This window comes from Ranitomeya variabilis, chromosome 3, assembly GCF_051348905.1.
Source record: "Ranitomeya variabilis isolate aRanVar5 chromosome 3, aRanVar5.hap1, whole genome shotgun sequence".
NCBI classification, from domain to species: domain Eukaryota; kingdom Metazoa; phylum Chordata; class Amphibia; order Anura; family Dendrobatidae; genus Ranitomeya; species Ranitomeya variabilis.
This window is the reverse complement of record NC_135234.1, coordinates 277,385,167-277,411,754: the sequence shown is the minus strand read 5'-3', so window position 1 is coordinate 277,411,754 and position 26,588 is coordinate 277,385,167. Positions and strand designations below refer to the sequence as shown.

Sequence of the window (26,588 nt, the reverse complement as noted above, 5' to 3'; positions counted from 1 at the left end):
CCGGAACTTTTATACAATCACTCCCAGTCAAGATCCTCCGGTGGACAAGTTACTAGGTTCATTACCACCTATAGCTCTCAGTCGGATAGGGTTCAGGCTGCTCTACAAAATGCCTGGCCAATTCTGCGGGTAGACCCTATTTTATCCAAATTTATCCCGACTAAGCCCTCCATTGCATACAGAAGAGGGAAAAATCTGAGGGATCATCTCGTCTCCAGCCACTATACTAACTATCAGAAATCTACGTTTCTTGACGTCTTCCCTAGGAGAGTGGGCTGTGTGCCTTGTGGCAGGTGTGTCGCCTGTCCCAACATTGTGCGCAGTGACATGTTCTCTAATTTTGATGGGACCCAGTCTTTTAAAATCAGGCACCACATTACATGTACAACTAGATTTGTGGTGTACCACGCCACATGCCCATGTGGCTTAACATATGTTGAGCTCACCACACGCCAACTAAAGGTCCGCATCCGTGAGCATGTCCTGGGCATTCAGGCGGCAGCGGGCCACGAGGACACAGCCTCGCTGAAGACGATCCCCCGCCACTTCAAGAGGTTTCACAATTGTGATGACACGCTCTTGAGGGTGCGGGGGATTGACATCATCAAAATAAACGTACGTGGTGGTGAACTAACAAAGAAATTGAGTAGGCTGGAGGCGAGATGGATCTGGCAGTTGAACACTGTACACCCCCATTGCCTTAATGAGTGTCTCTCCTTTGCGGCATTCCTATAGCCGAGTATTGCTGAGCAACATTGATTACTTTGTGCATCGGGATTGTATTTTATGTGTTTTTTTTATTGTTTTTGCATTTTTAATACTTTTTTATTTTTTAGCTCTAGACCATCGTTCTGCCTTGACATCTGTATATTGGTTATACCCGCTATCTCTGCCATCTGAGTGAACCAAGATGAACATCGTTTTGATATATTTTGAGCTCATTATTTGCATGATATTTTGTTATTATGTATGTGTATATTTGTTCTTTCATTATTTATTTTTATATTCGTTTATATGTCACCTTGGTTTTTCGTGGTGTTATTTTGTAAATGTATGTTGGGTATTTATATGTAGCCGTCATAGTTACATCACTATATATAGTTGCTGACTTTCAATATATTTTGGCATGATAGTTCTGGGCATCTATCTGGATGTGCTATATGTTTTTTGCTTTATTTAATATTTTTGTATGTCTTCTTAACAGCTGCATCTTAGATATGCGGATATTTTCATTTTTGTTTATTTATACATATGCCCGGTCTTAGGTATAAGTACCATTTACATCTTGTCCACGTTTGTGACATCTGTGATGCCCTTTTATATTGTACGATATGTAGTTCTAGCATTTTGCCCTGTTTAAATATGGCCGTACGCCTATTTCCGGTTTCGCGCATGTCAGTCCCGCCCTACTTCCGGTACGCCGTCTCACTCTGGTGTGCATGGGCCCGTGCTTCCCGGCGTTGTGCGGCGTTTACCGCTAGTATAGCACATATATGATTGGCCTACTGGTCCTGCGGCTTCTATTTAAACAAGTCTTTCTGTGTCATGGCACGCCCCCTGAAGAAGGATATCCGAAACGCGCGTTGGGGTGAGCTGGAGCCGTTTCCTCTCCTCGGTTACATCCTGGGTATGTCCCCTATGCTATTAACTATGCATCTACACGCTGTAATTGTTTACTTTTGTCAACATTGTTCTATCTATATGCTGTAAGTAGATCCTATTACTATATGGGATAATCCCCGTCTTTGCATATTATGCATTGCTATATATGAGGAACGTTCTTGTGTCTCCATGCAGTTCACGGTGGCTATTGGCCGTTTTACCCACTACTGTCAGTCTTCCTTGTTTTATTTGTAAATCTATTTAATAAAGTTTATATCTTTGTATTACTTGGATGTCTTGCACCATTCTTTCCTATTGGTTGTTCTTTACTCTGCTGACTAGCAGACACTGAAGCTTTGGAGCAGACCTCTCAATCCCAGGCCATAGTATGAGTAAACAACTCTGCAGACGACCTCACCCACCTGGAATAGACGATGGCAACGTCATTTAAAACTCAGCAAGGGGACTAAATAAGAGTCTCCATTTTTTCAAAAAATTCGGCCACAGATGCCACTTAAGTGGCATCAATTTTGCCAGAGTTTTTTTAAAACGGTTGGTGAGGTGATTTTCAAAAATCATCAAGCTTTTAGTCTCCCAAAGATGACACAGGGGTAGAAAAGTCCTTGCTGATCCAGGACTGATCCAGGATTTGTTCATCTTGATGAACGTTAGTCTGTCTACATTGTCTCTGGACAGCCGTGTGCGCTTATCTGTCAGCACACCACCAGCAGCGCTGAACACACGTTCAGAGAGAACGCTGGCTGCGGGGCACGACAAGATCTCCAAGGTGTGAGTGGCGAGCTCAGGCCATTTTTCAAGATTGGAAGCCCAAAATGAGCAAGGGTCCAGTTCCACAGTCATGGCATCGATGTTAACTTGGAGATAGTCTTGTACCATCCTCTCTAGGCGTTGGCTGTGCGTCAGAATTCTTGTCTCCTGTGGCCTTGCAAAGGATGGTCTAAAAAAATCTTGAAACGATTGGAAAAAATTGCTGTTACCGCCAGATACGATGTTACTGTTACGGTTAGAGTGATGACTCGATAGTCCCACGGTTGGCAAGTTAGAACTCAGAGATTGACTACGTGCACCACTGGTGTTTTGTGGAAAAGCAGATGTAGATTGTGTAACAGTCTCTGCTGATACTCCTGCATGCGTGAATCCCTTTCTATGGCAGGAATTATTTTGCCAAATTTGCTTTTGTACCAGGGATCTAAGAGTGTGGCAACCCAGTAGTCGGCATTACTTCGGATTCTGACAATCCGAGGGTCATGTTGCAGGTAGTGCAGCAAGAAGGCACTCTTGTGTTATGATCCTAGTGGCAAGGATCGCAGGTCGGACTAGCTAAGAAACTGAACAGACTACTAGCTCTGGGGAAGTGGTAACTAGATTGACCGCAACCTGATCCTATCCGCAAACAACTATAGGCAGCCGTGGAACGTTACCTAAAAATCCTAGACGTCTCGTCACGGCCTGAGAAACTGACTATTCCTGGAGGGAAAGTAAGTCCTCACTTGCCTCAGTGGAATGACCCCAAAGATATAGAATAGCCCCCCACAAATATTAACGGTGAGTTAAGGGGAAAGCACAAACGCAGAGATGAAATCAGATTTAGCAAATGAGGCCCGCTAATACTAGATAGCAGAAAATAGGAAGGAAACTGTGCGGTCAATAAAAAACCCTATTCAAAATATCCACGCAGAGATTGCTCGAGCCCCCGCACCAACTAACGGTGCGGGGGGAAGCAACTCCGTACCCCAGAGCTTACCAGCAAAAAGAAATCACATGTTAGCAAGCTGGACTAGACTCATCATACACAGAAATCATATTGCAGGCAGATGAGCAAAAAATATTCAAACAGAACTTAGCTTATCCTGAAGAGGCAGGAAACGAGATAATCAGGAGTAATCAGAATAGCACTGAATACATTGACAGCCGGCAACAAGTGGAAGTGAAGCAGAGCTAAATAGGAGCCTCCCTGGTGAATAACGAGGCAGCTGATCCAGCAGACCCGCAGGATAAAAAACCAAACCACCAGGGGGAGCCAAAAAACCAAAGTCACACAATACCATCTGTGACCACAAGAGGGAGCCTGAAAACGGAGTTCACAACACTCATGTGTCTTTTCTTTATTTCATAGATTAAAAAACATAATGCACATGGTGTACATGCTCCCTGAGATAAATGCCGACCACTGACAGAGGCACAGTGGCAACGCGTTTCGATCTAAACGATCTTTGTCAAAGCTATACCATGATCTACATGTTACCCACTATATAAGGGAAAACATCCAATGGAAATCACAGTTATTAGTCACATGACTTATTGAAAGGTCCTATACATAAAACAGACATCGAACTAACAATAAAAACAAGTAATCAAAACTATTAAAATACATATCATAGTTAACAATAATGCAGCATTACTTCATTGCGTTTGTTCAGTCCTGCTGGGAATCGAAACATGCAGTTGTCACCAAAGATTTTTATAATGCGGACAAGACAGCAAAATTTGATATTAAACGCTATATTAATTGTAATTCCACTAATGTAGTGTATAAAATTGACTGCAATATATGTAATTTATCATATGTAGGATGTACATCTAGGAAGTTAAAAACACGAATTAGAGAACATCTGTATGATATAAATAATACTCAGAACATGGAAAGGAATATGTCAGCAGCGTCCAGACACTTTATCACACACCATGCCGACAGCACGACACACTTTCAAGTCCAAGGGATAGGGCACGTTTATGTGCCGGCTCGTGGGGGAGATATCAGAGGGTGTCTCCTCACACGGGAAGCTTTTTGGATTTATCATCTAGATACTCGATTCCCAGCAGGACTGAACAAACGCAATGAAGTAATGCTTGAGATACACAGGCGGTATAGTTTGTTTCACAGGCGGGCTACTCTGCTGACGTGCAGACACTGCTACTAAGCCCAAAACCCCAAAACGATTTACTGGGTTAGATGCAGTACAAATTGAGATACACAGGCGGTGTAGCTAGCTTCACAGGCGGGCTACTCAGATGACTATCAGACAATGCTACTAGCCCAAAAGGATTGGCTGAGCTAGATTACACCAAATGCTGTGACTAACACTTGCACAGCACTGGCTCAGACCTGCCTGGCAAACAGTGCTATGAACTGTTGTAAACTACCCTGAAAAGGGCTGATATTACAACTAGTCCCAACTCCCTAAACCTATCTCTCTGACAATTCGCTCCAAAAAAACACTCTTAGTCTGTATAGCGCCCTCAGCAGCAGCGGTGCCGTCTAACACTAAGATGCAGCAGTGAGGAAATGGTAGCAACGGGGCAAATGGCTGGTTCTTATAGGGCAAGGGAGGGCATATGACATACACAGCCAATGACACATGCCCTTGCTTGTGTGCATCACATGCACATTGCTGTGTGTGTGTGCGCACTTCTGATAGGCTGAGAGACTGCACCGCCCCTCTGTAAATGCGGGAAAGAAAAAAAAAAAGGAGTTCGGCGTTATTTCAGCACAGATCTATCCCCCGCCCACTATACGCTGAAACAGTCCATTAACAATGATAAACAGTTTTAATGTGCAAATCAAGCTAGGCTTTTGGTGAACGAACAGTTATCGAACAGAAACTCGAACAGCCGAATTTTAAGCAAATTGTTCGGGTACGTTGGACGACTCGAACACCGCCCAAAACAGCTCAAATTTGAAATTGGCGAACAGTTCGATTTGAACACCGCTCATCTCTAGTCACAAGCCATCAAACAAAGAAGAACTGCTTAAATTTTGTACCAGGAGTGGCATAAGGTCAAATGAAAGCAGCGTGAAAGACTGGTGGAAAGCATGCCAAGATGCATGAAAGCTGTGAATAAAAATCATGGTTATTCCACAAAATATTGATTTCTGAACTCTTCCTGAGTTAAATCATTAGGCTGCCGTCACACTAGCAATGTTTGGTCAGTATTTTACATCAGTATTTCTCAGCCAAAACCAGGAGTGGGTGATAAATGCAGAAGTGGTGCATATGTTTCTGTTATACTTTTCCTCTATTTGTTCCACTCCTGGTTTTGGCTTACAAATGCTGATGTAAAATACTGACCAAATACTGCTAGTGTGGTGGCAGCCATAGTGTTGTTGTTTCTAAATGATTATGAACTTGTTTTTTTTTTTTTGCATTATTTGAGGTCTGCAAGCAATGCATTTTTTTGTTATTTTGACCATTTCTCATTTTCATAAAACAAATACAAATGTATTGCTTGGAACTTCGGAGACATGTTGTCAGTAGTTGATAGAATAAAATAACAATTGACATTTTACTCAAAAATATCCCTATAAAGAGAAAAACAAGGCAAACTGAAAATTGCAAAGATTGGCAGTGTTTTGAACATGTCACTGGAAAATATATTTATCTCAGGAAGGATTGTTGGGAAACATTGATGAAAATAGCCAGAAACATGATAGATGGATAAAGACTAGACCATTTACACAATGTCCAGATAAATAAAAAATAGTGGTAATAGTTTAATATTTCAATATGAGAAAGTGAGGCCATAAGTGGATGAGCATCATAGTGTAAATTTAAATGTCCTGTCTTCTCCCACTGTAGGAGCACATCGCCAAGCAATTTGGGGTGATGCAGTCTCAGATTGGATACGACATTCTAGCTGAGGACACAATTACTGCACTGCTACATAACAATCGAAAACTTCTAGAAAAACACATCACTAAAACTGAGGTTGAGACTTTTGTCAGCTTGGTCAGGAAAAACCGTGAGCCAAGGTAAGCGCACTTTTCTCAATATTGTGCTTACTCCTGTTTTCTGGGTGATTTAATACAACTGATTCTTATGTAGTTCATGGAAGAAAACAATGTAGGGTTCCAAATGTAGTCAGTCACATATTCTAAAACTGCACTTCAGGATATGTGTGGCTAAGGGATCATTCCATAAAGGTCAGTCAGCTGAAATCATTGAGAACTCTGTCAGTGAACTTGGAACTTCTTCATCCATCTGAGTTATTTAAGTTAACATTATTTCATTGCATTTGTACTGATCGATGTCAGAGCAGACTGTTCAGTTATGGGAAAAGTTCTCTGTTGTTGGAGAAGGGAGTGTGCCCAATGAATAAATCTGTCATTACAATAGGGGAGAGACCCAGTGTGTGCCCATAATTATAAATCTCCCACTTTATATTGTATTAAAAATGGTTTATTGAAACCTATGGTAAGATCTATAAATAACTGTAAGTTGATAATTCTCTCTTTCTTCTAGATTTCTAGATTACCTCTCAGATTTGTGTGTATCAAATCATATTGCAATCCCAGTAACTCAAGAGCTTATTTGTAAGTGTGTTTTAGATGCCAAAAACAGTGATATCCTCATAAAAACAGAGTAAGTACCTCAATTTCTGCTTTCTTACTCTGTTTGAAAGTGGTTATATGTTGGATTGCAACATTCATTCTGTAGTATACATGTACAATGAGTAGGATATTGCCGTTTTCTCTACGGGGGTCTAAGCATGCAACATTTAGCTCATTGGCATACACTGTTTATATGTATATTACTTGACTTGGACCCTCCACTTCTAGGTATAGTCAGATATCAAGTACATCACCTCCACATATCTAAGTCAATAGGCTTATCTTTCAATCTGCAATTCAATAGAGCTGTCGAGTACGGCACTATTGGGTAGATGCTACTGGCAGTATTGTATCACCAATGGAAATGTTTCTGAGGACTGACCTTCTATGAACAGACATGGCAATTTTTAATTGCATAATAATCTTTATTGTAACTTTTATGCTCACAGGCTATATGATTCATATGATCCAATAAGTGAAAAAAGTAATAGCTACAAATTGACCTTCCAGCTGTCCTTCAACAATTCCCGAATGGTTGTCACTTATTGATGTAACGCTCCTTCATAAGACATGAGTATACTAACACACATACCACCCAGATGGCTCCATTCTCCCTCATCAGTACACATATGATATGCCTCTTGCTATATAGGTTGCCCTTAAACATAGATTCCCTGTAGAGCTCTACCATGAAGTTTTATTGTGACTTGCAAATATCTCATACACCGACAGATGGACATTGTACAACGTACTTTGATGCTTTATGTATCCAATTTATTCGGACAGCTTGTAACATATCAGTAACGTATTAGTGTTTGTTTTTTTATTTTCTCCTACAAGAGCATTATTTATTATGTAAACTATACCTGCAATATGAACTTTTTCCAAAGCCTTTTACTTATTAGGCATTGAACATGAACATGAACAGAGTATACACTTGGATGGAATTTGTGTTTTTATCACATTTATTATGTTTCCTGTTCATTATCATAACAATTGTTATTTTCCCAGCTGTTGGAACTTACTTAATCCATGTTTCCTTTGTCTGTCCATATGTACCATTATCTGTGTTTTTGTTTTCTTCTGCGTATTCTTTAATAAAGCACCATGGTTTAATAAAAAAAAAATCTGGTCTAATAATCGACTTCTGAATCATCTCATATGAAGTAGACCCTAGTGGCAAGTGGCTGACTCTAAAGTCAGCTCTATAAAGGGTGCTCAGGCCTTTTTTCCATTGTTTCTTAACCAAGGTAGATTTAATATGTTTAATGCATTTTTTTATTTCCGGAAGACTGAGGCCAGTCAAAGAGATGTCTCAATCCCCAGAATATATGAGCATTGAGTACTGTGAAGACGAAGTCTGGCTAGTCTGGTTAGACAAAAACAATGATACCCTTGAGAAGAGCATCCGACAGTTATCACAGGAAGCTCGGGCTGGTAATGGCCACGATGAGAATGTATTGACTTATTATCGGTAAGCTTGTACAATAGAAAGCGCTTCTCGTGCTCTTCTTTTGTGACTCCTTGTATCCCAATGGTAATTTTTCATTTTAGCTATACAGCTGACACTCATGACATTTATACATTTATAATGTTTATGGTGATGTGTGATTTTTTTGTATATGTTCTACAGTTACCAGTTGAAACTTTTTGCACGAATGTGCTTAGACCGTCAGTACTTGGCTATTCATGAAATCTCCAAGCAGTTGAGTGTTGATCTGATCTTCCTATGTATGGCTGATGAGATGCTTCCTTTTGAGATCAGAGCTTCTTTCTGCCACCTGATGCTACATGTCCATGTAGACAGAGACCCTCAAGAACTAGTGACTCCAGTGAAGTATGCCCGTCTATGGACTGAAATCCCTACAAGCATCACGATTAAGGAGTAAGCATTTCTAGCTGTCCGTAAATTTAATTTTTAAGGTTTTCCAGGGAATATCTTTATTTGTAAATAGTTGCAGACATAGATAATGAGAAACACACCAATACTCACTCATACCAGGTCCAGTACTGCCTTACTGTCATTGCTCTGGCTTATGCTGACAGCTTGCACCAGTGACATCAGTGGCGTACATGAGCACTGGAACCAATAACTGGGCTTAGTGACTCAGCTGGTGTAGATGCTAGTCCAGTGATTGGCCATGGCAGCCTGCACCATGGTGAGAGAGAGGATTGTCTGCAACTCAACAAAAAATCTCACTCCCGGACAACCCCTGCAAGTCTAATGATGAATTGTGCTTCTAATATATTGCTCACTTTGTATATCCTATAACTGACAGACGTACAATATTACATAGCATTCCACCCTCTGTTTCTTTTATTTTGCTTCACATAGTTATGACTCCAACCTGAATGATTCACGAGACGACAAGAAAAATAAGTTTACAAATACGATGGAATTTGTGGAAGATTATCTGAACACTGTTGTCAGTGAAGCAACACCATTTGCCAATGAGGAAAAGAACAAGCTAACATTTGAGGTCATTCTATAATCAGATACTAAAAAAATAAAACAAATTCTGCCATATACAGTGGGTACAGAAAGTATTCAGACTCCTTTTAAATTTTCCACTCTGTTTCATTGCAGCCATTTGGTAAATTCAAAAAAGTTAATTTTTTTCTCATTAATGTACACTCTGCACCCCATCTTGACTGAAAAAAAACAGAAATGTAGAAATTTTTGCAAATTTATTAAAAAAGAAAAACTGAAATATCACATGGTCATAAGTATTCAGACCCTTTGCTCAGTATTGAGTAGAAGCACCCTTTTGAGCTAGTACAGCCATGAGTCTGAGTTTTTCACACCTGGATTTGGGGATCCTCTCCAGTTCCATCAGGTTGGATGGTGACCTTTGGTGGACAGCCGTTTTCAGGTCTCTCCAGAGATGCTCAAGTTGGGTTTAGGTCCGGGCTCTGGCTGGGCCAGTCAAGAGTGGTCACATAGTTGTTCTGAAGCCACTCCTTTGTTATTTTAGCTTTGTGCTTAGGGTCATTGTCTTGTTGGAAGGTGAACCTTCCACCAAGTCTGAGGTTCTGAGCACTCTGGTTTTCTTTCATACAGGATATCTCTGTACTTGGCCACATTCATGTACCTTCATTGACAACCAGTCATCATATCCCTGCAGTTGAAAAACACCCCCATAGTATGATGCTGCCACTGCCATGTTTTACTGTTGGGATTGTATTGGGCAGGTAATGAGCAGTGCCTGGTATTCTCCACACATACTGCTTAGAATTATCACAAAAAAGGTCTATCTTCATCTCATCAAACCAGAAAATCTTATTTCTCATAATCTTTGAGTCTTTCATGTGTTTTTTTTAGCAAACTCTATGTGGGCTTTCATATGTCTTGCACTGAGGAGAGGCTTCCATTGGTCCACTCTGCCATAAAGGCCCGACTGGTGGAGGGCTGCAGTGATAGTTGACTTTGTGGAACTTTCTCCCATTTCCATACTGTATCTCTGGAGCTCAGCCACAGTGATCTTGGGGTTCTTCTTTAACTCTCTCACTAATGCTCTTCTTCCACGATTGCTCAATTTGGCTGGACAGCCAGGTCAGGCCTAGGAAGACTTCTGGTGGTCCCCAACATCTTCCATTTAAGTATTATGGAGGCCACTGTGGTCTTAGGAAACTTGAGTACTGCAGAATTTCTGTTGTAACCTTGGCCAGATCTGTGCCTTGCCACAATTCTGTCTCTGAGCTCTCTGGCCAGTTCCTTTGACCTCATGAATCTCATTTGGTCTGACATGCACTGTGAGCTGTGAGGTCTTATATAGACAGGTGTGTGCCCTTCCAAATCAAGTCCTAACAGTTTAATTAAACACTGCTGGCCTCCAATGAAGGAGTAAAACCATCTCAAGGAGGATCACAAGGAAATCAACAGCATGTGACTTAAATATGAGTATCTGAGCAAGGGGTCTGAATACTTATGACCATGTGATATTTCACTTTTTCTTTTTTATAAAATTTGCAAAAATTTCTACATTTCTTTTTTTTTAGTCAAAATGGGGTGCAGAGTGTACATAAATGAGAAAAAAAATGAATTTTTGAATTTACGAAATGGCTGCAATGAAACAGAGTGAACAATGTAAAGGGGTCTGAATACTTTCTGTACCCACTGTAGTAGGCCTATTCTTTGCATGGTATGGTCATGGAGAACTTCCAGGAATGTTTAGAAGATCCTTTGTAGTACTGATTACCATTGTATGTGCATGCTTTAGTAATATACAGCCAATAACCAATAATTATTTTATACTGGGGTTCTTTTTTTGTATTTTACTGCTGATGTAGAGGATGTGGGAATAATAGTGGGGCATATATATCAATACTGACTAATGTTTAGACAGCTAAAATTTAAACTAGACCCTGTTTAAATGCACCAGATTTAGCAAAGTGGCTCATTGTTGGCACATAATGTTGTGCGTTAAAGGGAATCTGTTACCTACTTTTTCGTATATAAGCTAAGGCCACCGCCATCAGTGGCTTATCTACAGCACTCTGTAATGCTGTAGATAAGCCCCAACGTAACCTGAAAGATAAGAAAAACAAGTTATATTATACTCACTTGGGGGGCGGTCCGGTCCAGGTCCGGCGCCTCCCATCTTCATGCCATGAACTCCTCTTCCTTGCTTCCTGTCCCAGGCGTACTTTATCTGCCCTGCTGAGGGCAGAGCAAAGTACTGCAGTGCGCAGGCGCTGGGCTTCTCGGACCTTTCCCGGTGCCTGCGCATTGCAGTACTTTGAAAAAGTAGGTGATAGATTACCTCTTAAGTCACACCCCCATACCACTAAGCCAGATCCCTTTACATGAAGCCACGTCAAGGTGCATAAGGTGTCTCGAAAACATAATCAATATGGTGCAAATTATGAAAGACCATTTTTCTTGCAAAATGTGGCACAATTCTCATATAATACTATAATTTAACCGGTTACACCCCCACTGCAAAAATGCAGGAGATCAGAATACGGCAAAATTCAATAAAATTGTCTGAATCACAGTAAAAACAGATAAAGCACATCTTTACATTGTTTCGAGCATTGATATGATTATCATTCCCACTGAGACCAGTAGTTCCACAAATGATGGCTGCCCACAATACTGTTAGGAGTTACCTTTAACCCCTTCCCGACCTGTGATGCCACGTAGGCATCATGAAAGTCGGTGCCAATCCGACCTGTGACGCCTATGTGGCGTCATGGCAGGATCGCATTCCTGCAGATCGGGTGAAAGGGTTAACTAAAATTTCACCCGACCTGCAGGGACAGGTGGAGTGGTACTTCAGCCCAGGGGGTGGCTTTGCCCCCACGTGGCTACGATCGCTCTGATTGGCTGTTGAAAGTGAAACAGCCAATCAAAGCAATTTGTAATATTTCACCTATGAAACTTGGTGAAATGTTATAGTCCAGCCATGGCGGATGCTGCAATATCATTGGCCATGGCTGGAGACCGCGATCTTCCCCCGCCACCGACTGACAGCGGCAATCTGCCGCTGCTGTCAGTCTTTCCTCCCCTCTGTCCTGTCCTCCGCTGTCCTCTCCCATCCGCCTGCCCCCGGCCTCCCCTCCGCCCCCCCCCTGCTGTCCGATCTCACCCCCCATACTTACCAAGTCCCGGTGTCTGTCAATCTTCAGCGATAGGTGTCGCCTTCTTCCAAAATGGCGGACGCATGCGTAGTGCGCCTGCCAAATCTGCCGGCCGGCAGATTCATTCCAGGCACATTTAGATCATTGTGATAGAACCTATCACAGTGATCAAAATAATAATAAAAAAAAAGTAAATAAAGCCCCCCTTATCACCCCCATAGGTAGGGAAAATAATGAAATACAGAAAATATATTTATTTTTATTTGTCCACTAGGGTTAGGGTTAGAATTAGGGTTAGGGTTGCAATTAGGGTTAGAATTAGGGTTAGGGTTGCAATTAGGGTTAGGGTTAGAATTAGGGTTAGGTTAGAATTAAGGTTAGAATTAGGCTATGTGGACACGGTGCGGATTGGCTGCTGCGGATTCATGGCAGTTTTCTATCACATTTACAGTAACATGCAAACCTATGGAAAACCAAATCCGCTGTGCCCATGGTGCGGAAACGCTGCTTTGTATTTTCCGCAGCATGTCAATTCCTTGTGTGGATTCCACAGCGTTTTACACCTGTTCCTCATTAGGAATCCGCAGGTGAAATCCGCACAAAAAACACTGGAAATCCGCAAGTTCAACCCAGTGCGTTATACCTGCGGATTTTTCAAAAACGGTGCGGAAAAATCTGCACACGAATCCGCAACATGGGCATATACAGTGCCTACAAGTAGTATTCAACCCCCTGCAGATTTAGCAGGTTTAATAAGATGCAAATAAGTTAGAGCCTTCAAACTTCAAACAAGAGCAGGATTTATTAACAGATGCATAAATCTTACAAACCAAAAAGTTTTGTTGCTCAGTTAAATTTTTATAAATTTTAAACATAAAAGTGTGGGTCAATTATTATTCAACCCCTAGGTTTAATATTTTGTGGAATAACCTTTGTTTGCAATTACAGCTAATAATCGTCTTTTATAAGACCTGATCAGGCCGGCACAGGTCTCTGGAGTTATCTTGGCCCACTCCTCCATGCAGATCTTCTCCAAGTTATCTAGGTTCTTTGGGTGTCTCATGTGGACTTTAATCTTGAGCTCCTTCCACAAGTTTTCAATTGGGTTAAGGTCAGGAGACTGACTAGGACACTGCAACACCTTGATTTTTTGCCTCTTGAACCAGGCCTTGGTTTTCTTGGCTGTGTGCTTTGGGTCGTTGTCTTGTTGGAAGATGAAATGACGACCCATCTTAAGATCCTTGATGGAGGAGCGGAGGTTCTTGGCCAAAATCTCCAGGTAGGCCGTGCTATCCATCTTCCCATGGATGCGGACCAGATGGCCAGGCCCCTTGGCTGAGAAACAGCCCCACAGCATGATGCTGCCACCACCATGCTTGACTGTAGGGATGGTATTCTTGGGGTCGTATGCAGTGCCATCCAGTCTCCAAACGTCACGTGTGTGGTTGGCACCAAAGATCTCGATCTTGGTCTCATCAGACCAGAGAACCTTGAACCAGTCAGTCTCAGAGTCCTCCAAGTGATCATGAGCAAACTGTAGACGAGCCTTGACATGACGCTTTGAAAGTAAAGGTACCTTATGGGCTCGTCTGGAACGGAGACCATTGCGGTTGAGTACGTTACTTATGGTATTGACTGAAACCAATGTCCCCACTGCCATGAGATCTTCCCGGAGCTCCTTCCTTGTTGTCCTTGGGTTAGCCTTGACTCTTCGGACAAGCCTGGCCTTGGCACGGGAGGAAACTTTCAAAGGCTGTCCAGGCCGTGGAAGGCTAACAGTAGTTCCATAAGCCTTCCACTTCCGGATGATGCTCCCAACAGTGGAGACAGGTAGGCCCAACTCCTTGGAAAGGGTTTTGTACCCCTTGCCAGCCTTGTGACCCTCCACGATCTTGTCGCTGATGGCCTTGGAATGCTCCTTTGTCTTTCCCATGTTGACCATGTATGAGTGCTGTTCACAAGTTTGGGGAGGGTCTTAAATAGTCAGAAAAGGCTGGAAAAAGAGATAATTAATCCAAACATGTGAAGCTCATTGTTCTTTGTGCCTGAACTACTTCTTAATACTTTAGGGGAACCAAACAGAATTCTGGTGGGTTGAGGGGTTGAATAATAAATGACCCTCTGAAAAGACTTTTCACAATTTAAAAAAAAAAATAAACAAAGAAATAACATTCTTTTTTGCTGCAGTGCATTTCACACTTCCAGGCTGATCTACAGTCCAAATGTCACAATGCCAAGTTAATTCCAAATGTGTAAACCTGCTAAATCTGCAGGAGGTTGAATACTATTTGTAGGCACTGTAGCCTTATAGTTAGGGTTGGAACTAGAGTTTGGGTTGGAATTAAGGTTGGAATTAGGATTAGGGTTAGGGGTGTGTTTGGGTTAGGGTTAGGCTTGTGGTTAGGGTTATGGTTAGGGTTGGGATTAGGGTTGGGGGTGTGTTGGGGTTAGGGTTGTGGTTAGGGGTGTGTTGGGGTTAGGGTTGTGATTAAGGTTATGGTTAGAGTTGGGATTAGGGTTAGGGGTGTGTTGGGGTTAGTGTTGGCGTTAGAATTGAGGGGTTTCCACTGTTTAGGCACATCGGGGGGTCTCCAATCGCGACATGGCGCCACCATTGATTCCAGCCAATCTTGCATTCAAAAAGTCAAATTGTGCTCCCTCCCTTCCGAGCCCCAACGTGCGCCGAAACAGTGGTTTACCCAAACATATGGGGCATAATCATACTCAGGAAAAAATGTACAACAACTTTGGAGGTCTAATTTCTCCTGTTACCCTTGGAAAAATAAAAAAATGGGGGCTAAAAAATTATTTTTGTGGGAAAAAAAATATTTTTTTATTTTCACGGCTCTGCGTTCTAAAATTCTGTGAAGCACTTGGGGGTTCAAAGTGCTCACCAAACATCTAGATAAGTTCCTTGGGGGTCTAGTTTCCAAAATGGGGTTACTTGTGGTGGGTTTCTACTGTTTAGGTACATCAGGGGCTCTGCAAATGCAACGTGACACCCACAGACCATTCCATCAAAGTCTGCATTTCCAAACGTCACTACTTCCCTTCCGAGCCTTGACGTGTACCCAAACAGTGGTTTACCCCCACATATGGGGTATCAGCGTATTCAGGATAAACTGGACAACAATTATTGGGGTTCAGTTTCTCCTGTTACCCTTGTGAAAATAATACCTAAAAAATCATTTTGAGGAAAAAAAAGATTTTTTATTTTCACGGCTCTGCCTTATAAAATTCTATGAAGCACTTGGGGGTTCAAAGTGCTCAACACACATCTATGTAAGTTTCTTGGCAGGTCTAGTTTCCAAAATGAGGTCACTTGTGGGGGGTTTCTACTGTTTAGGCACATCAGGGGCTCTGCAATTGTAACATGACACCCACAGACCATTCCATCAAAGTCCGCATTTCAAAACGTCACTACTTCCCTTCCGAGCTCTGCCATGCGCCCAAACAGTGGTTCCCCTCACATATGGGGTATCAGCCTACTCAGGACAAACTGGACAACAACTTTTGTGGTCCAATTTCTCCTGTTACCCTTGTGAAAATAAAAAATTGCGGGTTAAAAAATAATTTTTGAGAAAAGAAAAATATTTTTTTTTATTTTCACGGCTCTGCGTTATAAACTTCTGTGAAGCACTTGGGGGTTCAAAGTGCTCAACACACATCTAGATAAGTTCCTTGGGGGGGTCTAGTTTCCAAAATGGAGTCACTTGTGGGGGAGCTCCAATGTTTAGGCACACAGGGGCTCTCCAAACACGACATGGTGTCCCCTAACGATTGGAGCCAATTTTTCATTCAAAAAGTCAAATGGCGTTCCTTCCTTTCTGAGCCTTGCCGTGTGCCCAAACAGTTGTTTACCCCCACATTTGAGGTATCAGTGTACTCAGGAGAAATTTCTCAACAAATTTTAGGATCCATTTTATTCTGTTACCCATATGAAAATGAAAAAAATGAGGCTAAAAAAATTTTTTTGTGAAAAAAAAGTAGTTTTTCATTTTTACAGATCAATTTGTGAAGCACCTGGGGGTTGAAAGTGCTCACTATGCATCTAGATAAGTTCCTTGGGGGGGATCTTATTTCCAAAATGGGGTCACTTTTGGGGGGGCTCCAATCTTTAGGCACACAGGGGCTCTCCAATCGCGACATGGTGTTCTCTAAAGAGTGGAGCCAAATTTTCATTCCAAAAGTCAAATGGTGCTCCTTCCCTTCCGAGCCCTGCCGTGTGCCCAAACAGTGATTTCCCCCCCACATATCGGGTATCGGCGTACTCAGGACAAATTGTACAACAACTTTCGGAGTGCAGTTTCTCCTTTTACCTTTGGGAAAATAAAAAAAATTGTTGCTAAAAGTTCATTTGTGTGACTAAAAAGTTAAATGTTCATTTTTTCCTTCCATGTTGCTTCTGCTCCTGTGAAACACCTGAAGGGTTAATAAACTTCTTGAATGTGGTTTTGAGCACTTTGAGGGGTGCAGTTTTTAGAATGGTGTCACTTTTGGTATTTTCAGCCATATAGACCCCTCAAACTGACTTCAAATGTGAGGTGGTCCCTAAAAAAAAAAGGTTTTGTAAATTTTGTTGTAAAAATGAGAAATCGCTAGTCAAATTTTAACCCTTATAACTTCCTAGCAAATAAAAATTTTGTTTCCAAAATTGTGCTGATCTAAGGCTGGTTTCACATTTGCGGTTGTGTCCGCAGCGTTTGTACCGCATATATCCGCATGCGTTGTGTATTCCTATATTTAACATTAGGGACGCATGCGTTTTTGTTTGTTCGCTTTTTGCCGCATTTGACGACACATGCATCGTCTCGTCATTTGGGGCTTGGCGCGGAAATGCAACATGTAGTAATTTTTAGAGGCGTCAATTTGCCGCCTGGAAACGCATGTGGAAGGATTTCGACAAAAAAACGCATTGCTGTCTATATGAACGCATGCGTTTACAAGCACATGCGTTTGGTTGCGTTCGTGAACGCATGCGTTTCAATAGAGAAAAACATGTCTAGACACTGATAAGCCACCCCCCACCATCAAGGTGATAAAGGGAGGGTGTGGACAGTTGCAGGTCACTTCTCAGCAGACAGCCAAGCAAAGCAGACGGACCACAGCGGACAGCCAAGCAGAGCAGACGGACCACAGCGGACAGCCAAGCAGAGCATACAGACCACAGCAACTTGGGGCAAACAAGCCTCTGAACAATGTGAGTATATCCTAGCCAATGCCTTTATTTTCTATTTTCTTTCTCTACATGTCCTAATTTCTGCCATTTCTTTCTTTCTACATGCATCAGAATGTCGTCTTCTTCTGATGAGGAGTTTCGTCTAGGACAGTCGGAAGTGGAGCATGTCAGTGAGATGAGTACTTGCCTCGTCAGATTGGTAAGTATTCACTGTCACATCTACACATGTGACAATTTGAATTTTTAATTTTTTTAGAGCTCTTCTACTGCGGCAGAGACTGGGCAGGAGCAGCGGAGTCAAGGTCCGGTGGAAAGACGGCAGCGGGTATACAAGGCTGACTGTTTACTGTATCCTCAGTGGAATATTCTTGAATCTGCCTTTCTTTCCATTCATATTTCTTAACTTTTTTCTTCTGGAATCCTTTTGTATGTTGACTTTCCTATTCATGCCATTTATCAGCATCTTTTTTCTTTCTTTTCCTTATGTTAATTGAGCAAGCTTTAATGACTTTATTTAATTTTTAGGTTTCACAACGGGAGGATGATCTAATCGAGAATAACCTCCTCATCTCCCTGGTCCAGGAGCGAGTCCCGTTGTGGGACACCCGGGATCCACTGCACTCAAACAACATCGCGATCCGGCGCTTATGGAATGAGGTGGCCCAAGCGATGTGGGATGGCTGGGACAAGCCCCGACACGGGTCCGAAATGCATTTGGTAAGTATTGCACTGCAGTGTGAAGCAGCAGAGACCTTGGCCGTGCTCACTCGACTGTGTGTGATGAAAGAAACTCTCAGGAGTTTCTCTCATCACACACAGTTGTGTGAGCATGGCCAAAAGTCTTTTTTCTGACCACAATTTTTTTTTTTTAACAGTAGCCAAAGTCAAAACACTTTGGCGCTCGATGAAGGACCGCTTCAACAAGGACCTTTCGTCAAGATAGCCGTGTTCCCAGTGGTTCAGTAGCAAGGATCAGACGATACAAATACCATCGAGTTCTGGCATTTTTAAGACCGGTCCTTGCCCAGAGAACGTAAGTATTTATCTCGTGCATTAGGTTGTATTGTATTGCCATAATCTGTATTTTTATATTCCACAGGATTTTGCGTCTGGTAAATATTTGGTATTAATTTTCTTTTTCCTTTTTTCACAGCACATACAGCACTATTGTTGGCCCAGGTTCTGGAGCGGTCCTTCATCCGACAGCCACGGATCCGTCCCAGCCATCCAGCAGCACAGCAGCAAGTGGGCCTTCCACACTAACTGGAGACCAGGGAGCTGGTCTGTTATGATCCCAGTGGCTGGGGATCACGGGAAATACTAGCTAAGTAACTAAACATAGACACGAGCTCTAGGGAGGTGGTAACTGGACTGACCGCAAAACCTGATCCTATCCAAACACACTAAAGGTAGCCGGTGAACGTGCCTAAAATCCTGGACGTCTCGACGCAGCCTGAGAAACTGACTACCCCTAAAGAGAAAGCAAGACCTCCCTTGCCTCAAGAGAAATAACCCCAAAGATATAGGAAGCACCCAACAAATAATAACGATGAGGTAAGGAGAAAAGACACACGTAGGAATGAAAACAGATTCAGCAAATGAGGCCCGCTAATACTAGATAGCAGAAGACAGATAGCGAACTGTGCGGTCAGTAAAAAACCCTACCAAAATATCCACGCTGAGAAATCAAGAACCCCCACACCAACTAACGGTGTGGGGGGAGAAACTCAGCCCCCCAGAGCTACCAGCAAGCTGGGAAATCACATATTAGCAAGCTGGACAAGAAACATATAGAACACTGATGATCAAAAAATGAACAAAACGGAAACTTAGCTTCTCTTGAAGAGACTGGGAGCAAGGTAGTCAGAAGGAATCAGAATAGCACTGAATACATTGACAGCAGGCATAGACTGAGAGTCCAAGTGAGCTTAAATAGAAAACCAGCCCACAGATAACGAGACAGCTGATGCCAGTCACAAACCTGCAGAAAGACAGCACTCACACAGTACCACTTGTGACCACAAGAGGGAGCCCAGAAATAGAGTTCACAACAGTACCCCCCTCTTGAGGAGGGGTCACCGAACCCTCATCAAGACCCCCAGGGTGATCAGGATGAGCCGCATGGAAGGCACGAACCAAATCGGCCGCATGGACATCAGAGGCGACAACCCAGGAATTATCCTCCTGACCATAGCCCTTCCACTTAACTAAATACTGAAGCCTACGTCTGGAAATACGAGAATCCAAGATCTTCTCCACCACGTACTCCAATTCGCGCTCAACCAGCACCGGAGCAGGAGGCTCAACAGAAGGAACCACAGGCACCACATACCTCCGCAACAAAGACCTATGGAACACATTATGAATGGCAAACGATGCTGGGAGGTCCAAACGAAAAGACACCGGGTTAAGGATTTCCAAAATCTTATAAGGACCGATGAAGCGAGGCTTGAATTTGGGAGAGGAAACCTTCATAGGAACATACCGAGAAGACAGCCATACCAAATCCCCAACACGAAGTCGGGGACCAACACCGCGACGGCGGTTGGCAAAGCGCTGAGCCTTCTCCTGTGACAACTTCAAATTGTCCACCACATGGTTCCAAATCTGCTGCAACCTATCCACCACAGAATCCACCCCCGGACAGTCAGAAGGCTCAACCTGACCTGAGGAAAAACGAGGATGAAAACCATAATTGCAGAAAAAAGGCGAAACCAAAGTAGCAGAACTAGCCCGATTATTAAGGGCAAACTCGGCCAATGGCAAAAAAGTCACCCAATCATCCTGATCAGCAGAAACAAAACATCTTAAATAAGTTTACAACGTCTGATTAGTTCGCTCGGTTTGGCCATTCGTCTGAGGATGGAAGGCCGACGAAAAAGACAAATCAATGCCCATCTTAGCACAAAAAATCCGCCAAAATCTGGACACAAACTGGGATCCTCTGTCAGACACAATATTTTCAGGGATGCCGTGCAAGCGAACCACATTCTGAAAAAATAAACGAACGAAATCGGAGGAGGAAGGCAACTTAGGCAAGGGCACCAAATGGACCATTTTGGAAAAACGATCAGACACCACCCAGATGACAGACATTCTCTGAGATACTGGAAGATCTGAAATAAAATCCATGGAAATGTGCGTCCAAGGCCTCTTCGGGACAGGCAAAGGCAAAAGCAAACCGCTGACACGAGAAAAGCAAGGCTTAGCCCGAGCACAAATCCCACAGGACTGCACAAAGGAACGCACATCCCGTGACAAGGAAGGCCACCAGAAGGACCTAGCCACCAAATCTCTGGTACCAAAAATCCCAGGATGACCTGCCAACACCGAAGAATGAACCTCGGAAATAACTCTGCTGGTCCATCTATCTGGGACAAACAGTCTCTCTGGTGTGCAACGGTCAGGTCTATCAGCCTGAAATTTCTGCAGCACTCGTCGCAAATCTGGGGAAATGGCAGACAAAATCACTCCCACTTTGAGGATACCAGCCGGCTCTGAAACTCCCGGAGAGTCAGGCACAAAACTCCTAGAAAGGGCATCAGCCTTCACGTTCTTCGAACCAGGCAGGTACGAGACCACGAAATCGAAATGGGAGAAAAACAACGACCAACGAGCCTGTCTAGGATTCAGGCGCTTGGCAGACTCGAGATAAATCAGATTTTTATGATCAGTCAAGACCACCACACGATGCCTAGCTCCCTCGAGCCAATGTCGCCACTCCTCAAATGCCCACTTCATAGCCAACAACTCCCGATTACCAACATCATAATTCCGATCGGCAGGCGAAAACTTTCTTGAAAAGAAGGCACAAGGCTTCATCACAGAGCCATCAGAGCTTCTCTGCGACAAAACAGCCCCTGCTCCAATCTCAGAAGCATCCACCTCGACCTGGAAAGGAAGAGAGACATCAGGCTGACATAAGACTGGAGCTGAAGAAAACCGGCGCTTCAGCTCCCGAAAGGCTTCCACTGCCGCAGGAGACCAATTAGTCACATCAGAACCTTTCTTGGTCAAATCCGTCAAGGGCTTAACCACGCCAGAAAAATTAGCGATGAAGCGACGGTAAAAATTAGCAAAACCCAAGAACTTCTGAAGACTCTTAACAGATGTAGGCTGAGTCCAGTCATGAATAGCCTGGACCTTGACTGGGTCCATCTCAATAGTAGAAGGAGAAAAAATAAAACCCAAAAAGGAAACCTTCTGTACTCCGAAGAGACATTTTGAGCCCTTCACAAATAAAGCATTAGCACGCAGGACCTGAAACACCATCCTGACCTGCTTCACATGGGACTCCCAATCATTAGAAAAGACCAAAATGTCATCCAGATACACAGTCATAAATTTATCCAGATATTCTCGGAAAATGTCATGCATAAAGGACTGAAACACAGAAGGAGCATTAGAGAGTCCAAAAGGCATCACCAAGTACTCAAAATGGCCTTCAGGCGTATTAACTGCTGTTTTCCATTCGTCCCCCTGCTTGATACGCACAAGGTTATACGCACCACGAAGATCTATCTTGGTGAACCAACTGGATCCCTTAATCCGAGCAAACAGATCAGACAATAATGGCAAAGGATACTGAAATTTGACCGTGATTTTATTTAGAAGACGATAATCTATACAAGGTCTCAGAGAACCATCCTTCTTGGCCACAAAAAAGAATCCTGCACCAAGAGGGGAGGAGGATGGGCGAATATGTCCCTTCGCCAAAGACTCCTTTATATAACTCCGCATCGCGGCATGTTCTGGTATAGACAAATTAAAAAGTCGTCCCTTAGGGAACTTACTGCCAGGAATCAAATTTATAGCACAATCACAATCCCTATGAGGAGGCAGGGCACTGGATCTGGGCTCATCAAATACATCCTGGTAGTCCGACAAAAACTCAGGGACCTCAGAAGGAGTGGAAGAAGCAATTGACACCAAAGGGACATCGCCATGAATGCCCTGACAACCCCAACTTGACACAGACATAGCTTTCCAATCCAGAACTGGATTATGGGCCTGCAGCCATGGCAGACCCAAAAGTACAACATCATGCAAATTATGCAGCACAAGAAAGCGAATCACCTCCTGATGTACAGAAGTCATGCACATGGTCACTTGAGTCCAATACTGAGGCTTATTCTCAGCCAATGGCGTAGCATCTATTCCCCTCAGTGGAATAGGAAATTCCAAAGGCTCCAGAACAAAACCACAGCGCTTGGCAAACAACAAATCCATAAGATTCAGGGCAGCACCTGAATCCACAAAAGCCATAACCGAGTAGGATTACAAAGCACAGATTAAAGTAACAGACAAAATGAACTTAGGCTGTATAGTACCAATGGTGACAGGTTTATCGATTTTTTTTTTTTTTTTTTTTTTTTTTTTTTAAGCGCTTAGAGCATGCTGAGATAACATGAGTAGAATCACCATAGTAAAAGCACAACCCATTTTGACATCTATGACTTTGTCGCTCAATTCTAGTCAGAATTCTGTCACATTGCATTGACTCAGGTCTCTCTTCAGAGAACACCGCCAGAGGATGCACAGATTTGCGCTTCCGCAAACGCCGATCAATCTGAATGGCCAAAGCCATTGAATCACTCAGACTTGCAGGCGTGGGGAACCCCACCATAACATTCTTAATGGCTTCAGAAAGACCTTCTCTGAAATTTGCAGCCAGGGCACACTCATTCCATTGAGTAAGCACTGACCATTTCCGAAATTTTTGACAGTACACCTCAGCTTCGTCCTGACCTTGAGAGATAGCCAGCAAAGCCTTTTCTGCCTGGTTCTCAAGATTAGGTTCCTCATAAAGCAGTCCAAGCGCCAGAAAAAACGCATCAACATTCAGCAATGCAGGATCTCCTGGCGCCAGAGAGAAAGCCCAATCTTGAGGGTCGCCGCGTAACAAGGAGATAATTTTAACTTGCTGAGCGGAATCACCAGAGGAACGAGGTCTCAAAGATAGAAACAATTTACAATTATTCCTAAAATTCAGAAACCTAGATCTATCTCCAGAAAACAACTCAGGAATATGTATCTTTGGCTCAGACATAGGGCTATGAACAACAAAATCCTGAATATTTTGCACCTTTGCAGCAAAATGATCCACACTAGAAGTCAGACTCTGAATATCCATGTCTGCAGCTGAGCTCAAAACCACCCAGAGATTAAGGGGATGAGAGAAGCTAGACAGACTGCAGCAAAGGAGGAAAAAAAACCAAACAATTGTACTCAGGACTTCTTTTATCGCACTTCATGCGATGCATTAAACACTTTTTTGGCCTGCTGTACTGTTATGATCCCAGTGGCTGGGGATCACAGGAAATACTAGCTAAGTAACTAAACATAGACACGAGCTCTAGGGAGGTGGTAACTGGACTGACCGCAAAACCTGATCCTATCCAAACACACTAAAGGTAGCCGGTGAACGTGCCTAAAATCCTGGACGTCTCGACGCAGCCTGAGAAACTGACTACCCCTAAAGAGAAAGCAAGACCTCACTTGCCTCAAGAGAAATAACCCCAAAGATATAGGAAGCCCCCAACAAATAATAACGATGAGGTAAGGAGAAAAGACACACGTAGGAATGAAAACAGATTCAGCAAATGAGGCCCGCTAATACTAGATAGCAGAAGACAGATAGCGAACTGTGCGGTCAGTAAAAAACCCTACCAAAATATCCACGCTGAGAAATCAAGAACCCCCACACCAACTAACGGTGTGGGGGGAGAAACTCAGCCCCCCAGAGCTACCAGCAAGCTGGGAAATCACATATTAGCAAGCTGGACAAGAAACATATAGAACACTGATGATCAAAAAATGAACAAAACGGAAACTTAGCTACTCTTGAAGAGACTGGGAGCTAGGTAGTCAGAAGGAATCAGAATAGCACTGAATACATTGACAGCAGGCATAGACTGAGAGTCCAAGTGAGCTTAAATAGAAAACCAGCCCACAGATAACGAGACAGCTGATGCCAGTCACAAACCTGCAGAAAGACAGAACTCACACAGTACCACTTGTGACCACAAGAGGGAGCCCAGAAATAGAGTTCACAACACTGGTCCATCAGGTCTTCCCGTTTCGCAGTCCTCTTCCACTGCTCCTTTTTTTTTTAGCTCCTCCCGGCAGCGGCAGAGGGCTTCGGACAGGCCACTCATGCCAGAGTTTTTGCACTTGAGCTCGGTTTTACACAAAGCAATCAAGGCTTTGGGTAACCGAATGGATGTTTCACATAGGCTCTTGAATGCACGTATCCAGGAGGTCAGCAAAAGCCTTGATCAAGTGAAAGCCGACCTCCAGAGGCCAGCACATCATTTTTTTTAACCAAATTGAGCAGGGCATGTCGGAACACCTTACTCCTGATCTCCATCTGAGTGTCATGCAGGCCTGCAATTCTGATTACGTGCAGGCTATGCAGCAGAGTCGGTATTTCCAGCAGACAGTGGCAGTATATCCACCTGTGCCTTCACTGTCACGATTGACCTCAATGCCGACCTCTGCTGCATCCCACTGCACGGCCATCTCAATTACTTCCACAGCCGGACACCACTACAGCACCACCACCATGCCGAGTGCAGTTGGACATCCCACCGCCACCACCATCATGACATCCGCTGTTCCTGTTTGGACCTCCTCCACTGACACCACGATGCAGCAGGACCCTGGCATGGCCTTCCGTACCGCCACCACCACGATGCAGCAGGACCCTGGCATGGCCTTCCGTACCGCCACCACCAGGATGCAGCAGGACCCTGGCATGGCCTTCCGTACCGCCACCACCACGATGCAGCAGGATCCTGGCATGGCCTTCCGTACCACCACCACGATGCAGCAGGACCCTGGCATGGCCTTCCGTACCGCCACCACCACGATGCAGCAGGACCCTGGCATGGCCTTCCGCTCTACGAGCGCTATGGACTCTGGCATGGCTGCACGCTCTACGAGCACTATGGACTCTGGCATGGCTGCACGCTCTACGAGCACTATGGACTCTGGCATGGCTGCATGCTCTACGAGCACTATGGACTCTGGCATGGCTGCACGATCTACGAGCAGTATGGACTCTGACACAGTGCAGCCGGACCCTGACAGGTCACCCACCACCACGCCACGCCATATGAGCCCACCAAGACCTCCCACAACCAGGCAAACCAAAAAAAAAACCACACACACAAAAAAAAAAGGACTCTTAGCATTCCTCCCCCTTCCCAATGTGTCTGTAATGTAAGGTTTGTCTCACCCTTCCACTGCGTCTCAAGCCTCTCATGTGTCAAGCCCCATCCCCGAACTTCCAGACCCTTCTAGTTTCATTGCCCCTTCCCCTGCCACCTCTGCGTCGTCCACGGTTAGCCAGATCTCAGTGCTTCACACCCCCCGTTTACATCACTCTACCCCAAGCCGGCGCAGTAAATACATTTTTTTGGTTGTTAACAAATAAAAACAATTTGATTTGCCACAATTATGTTTGGTTTATTGTGTCTTCCGCCCCCGGCAACACACACCATGCACCAAGAAACTTCGCCACACACTTACTTTTTGGGCCACATCATATCTCCAGTAGTTGTAAAAAAAAAAAAGACTGCAGCTTTGTGTGTCTTTAGTATACAGATATGAGGTGGGCCAAAAAATATTACATGTAACTCCATAATCTCTTTTTGTCTGTGACTAGTGTGGCAGTCTGAAGAGAAAATGGTGGAAATACAGTGCAGACCTCTACTGAACAGGTCAGGTGTCAAAAAACTCATTAGTTATGACACCTGACCTGGTGAGTAGAGAACTGCGTTGTATAACCACCATTTTCTCTACTTTGTACATAATCTATTACACACAAATTGAGGGGACAATGGTGGTCACACACTGCATATCTATGCTCAC

General features: G+C 43.6%; 1 protein-coding gene and 1 long non-coding RNA gene across 3 annotated transcripts in view; both read left to right on the top strand.

Moving 5' to 3' along the window:
- Positions 1 to 26,588, top strand: part of ITPR3 (inositol 1,4,5-trisphosphate receptor type 3) — an 825,364-nt gene that overhangs the window by 337,954 nt on the left and 460,822 nt on the right. For both annotated transcript variants that reach the window (XM_077295501.1, XM_077295502.1), the window contains 5 exons: positions 6,201 to 6,373; positions 6,864 to 6,983; positions 8,244 to 8,426; positions 8,586 to 8,837; positions 9,288 to 9,432. In XM_077295501.1, coding sequence (XP_077151616.1) covers positions 6,201 to 6,373; positions 6,864 to 6,983; positions 8,244 to 8,426; positions 8,586 to 8,837; positions 9,288 to 9,432 — 873 coding nt within the window. The remainder of the gene's footprint in view (positions 1 to 6,200; positions 6,374 to 6,863; positions 6,984 to 8,243; positions 8,427 to 8,585; positions 8,838 to 9,287; positions 9,433 to 26,588) is intronic.
- Positions 18,176 to 19,761, top strand: LOC143818166 (uncharacterized). Its single transcript, XR_013224355.1, has 3 exons — positions 18,176 to 18,431; positions 18,590 to 18,747; positions 18,868 to 19,761. It is a non-coding gene; the product is annotated as an uncharacterized LOC143818166 (long non-coding RNA).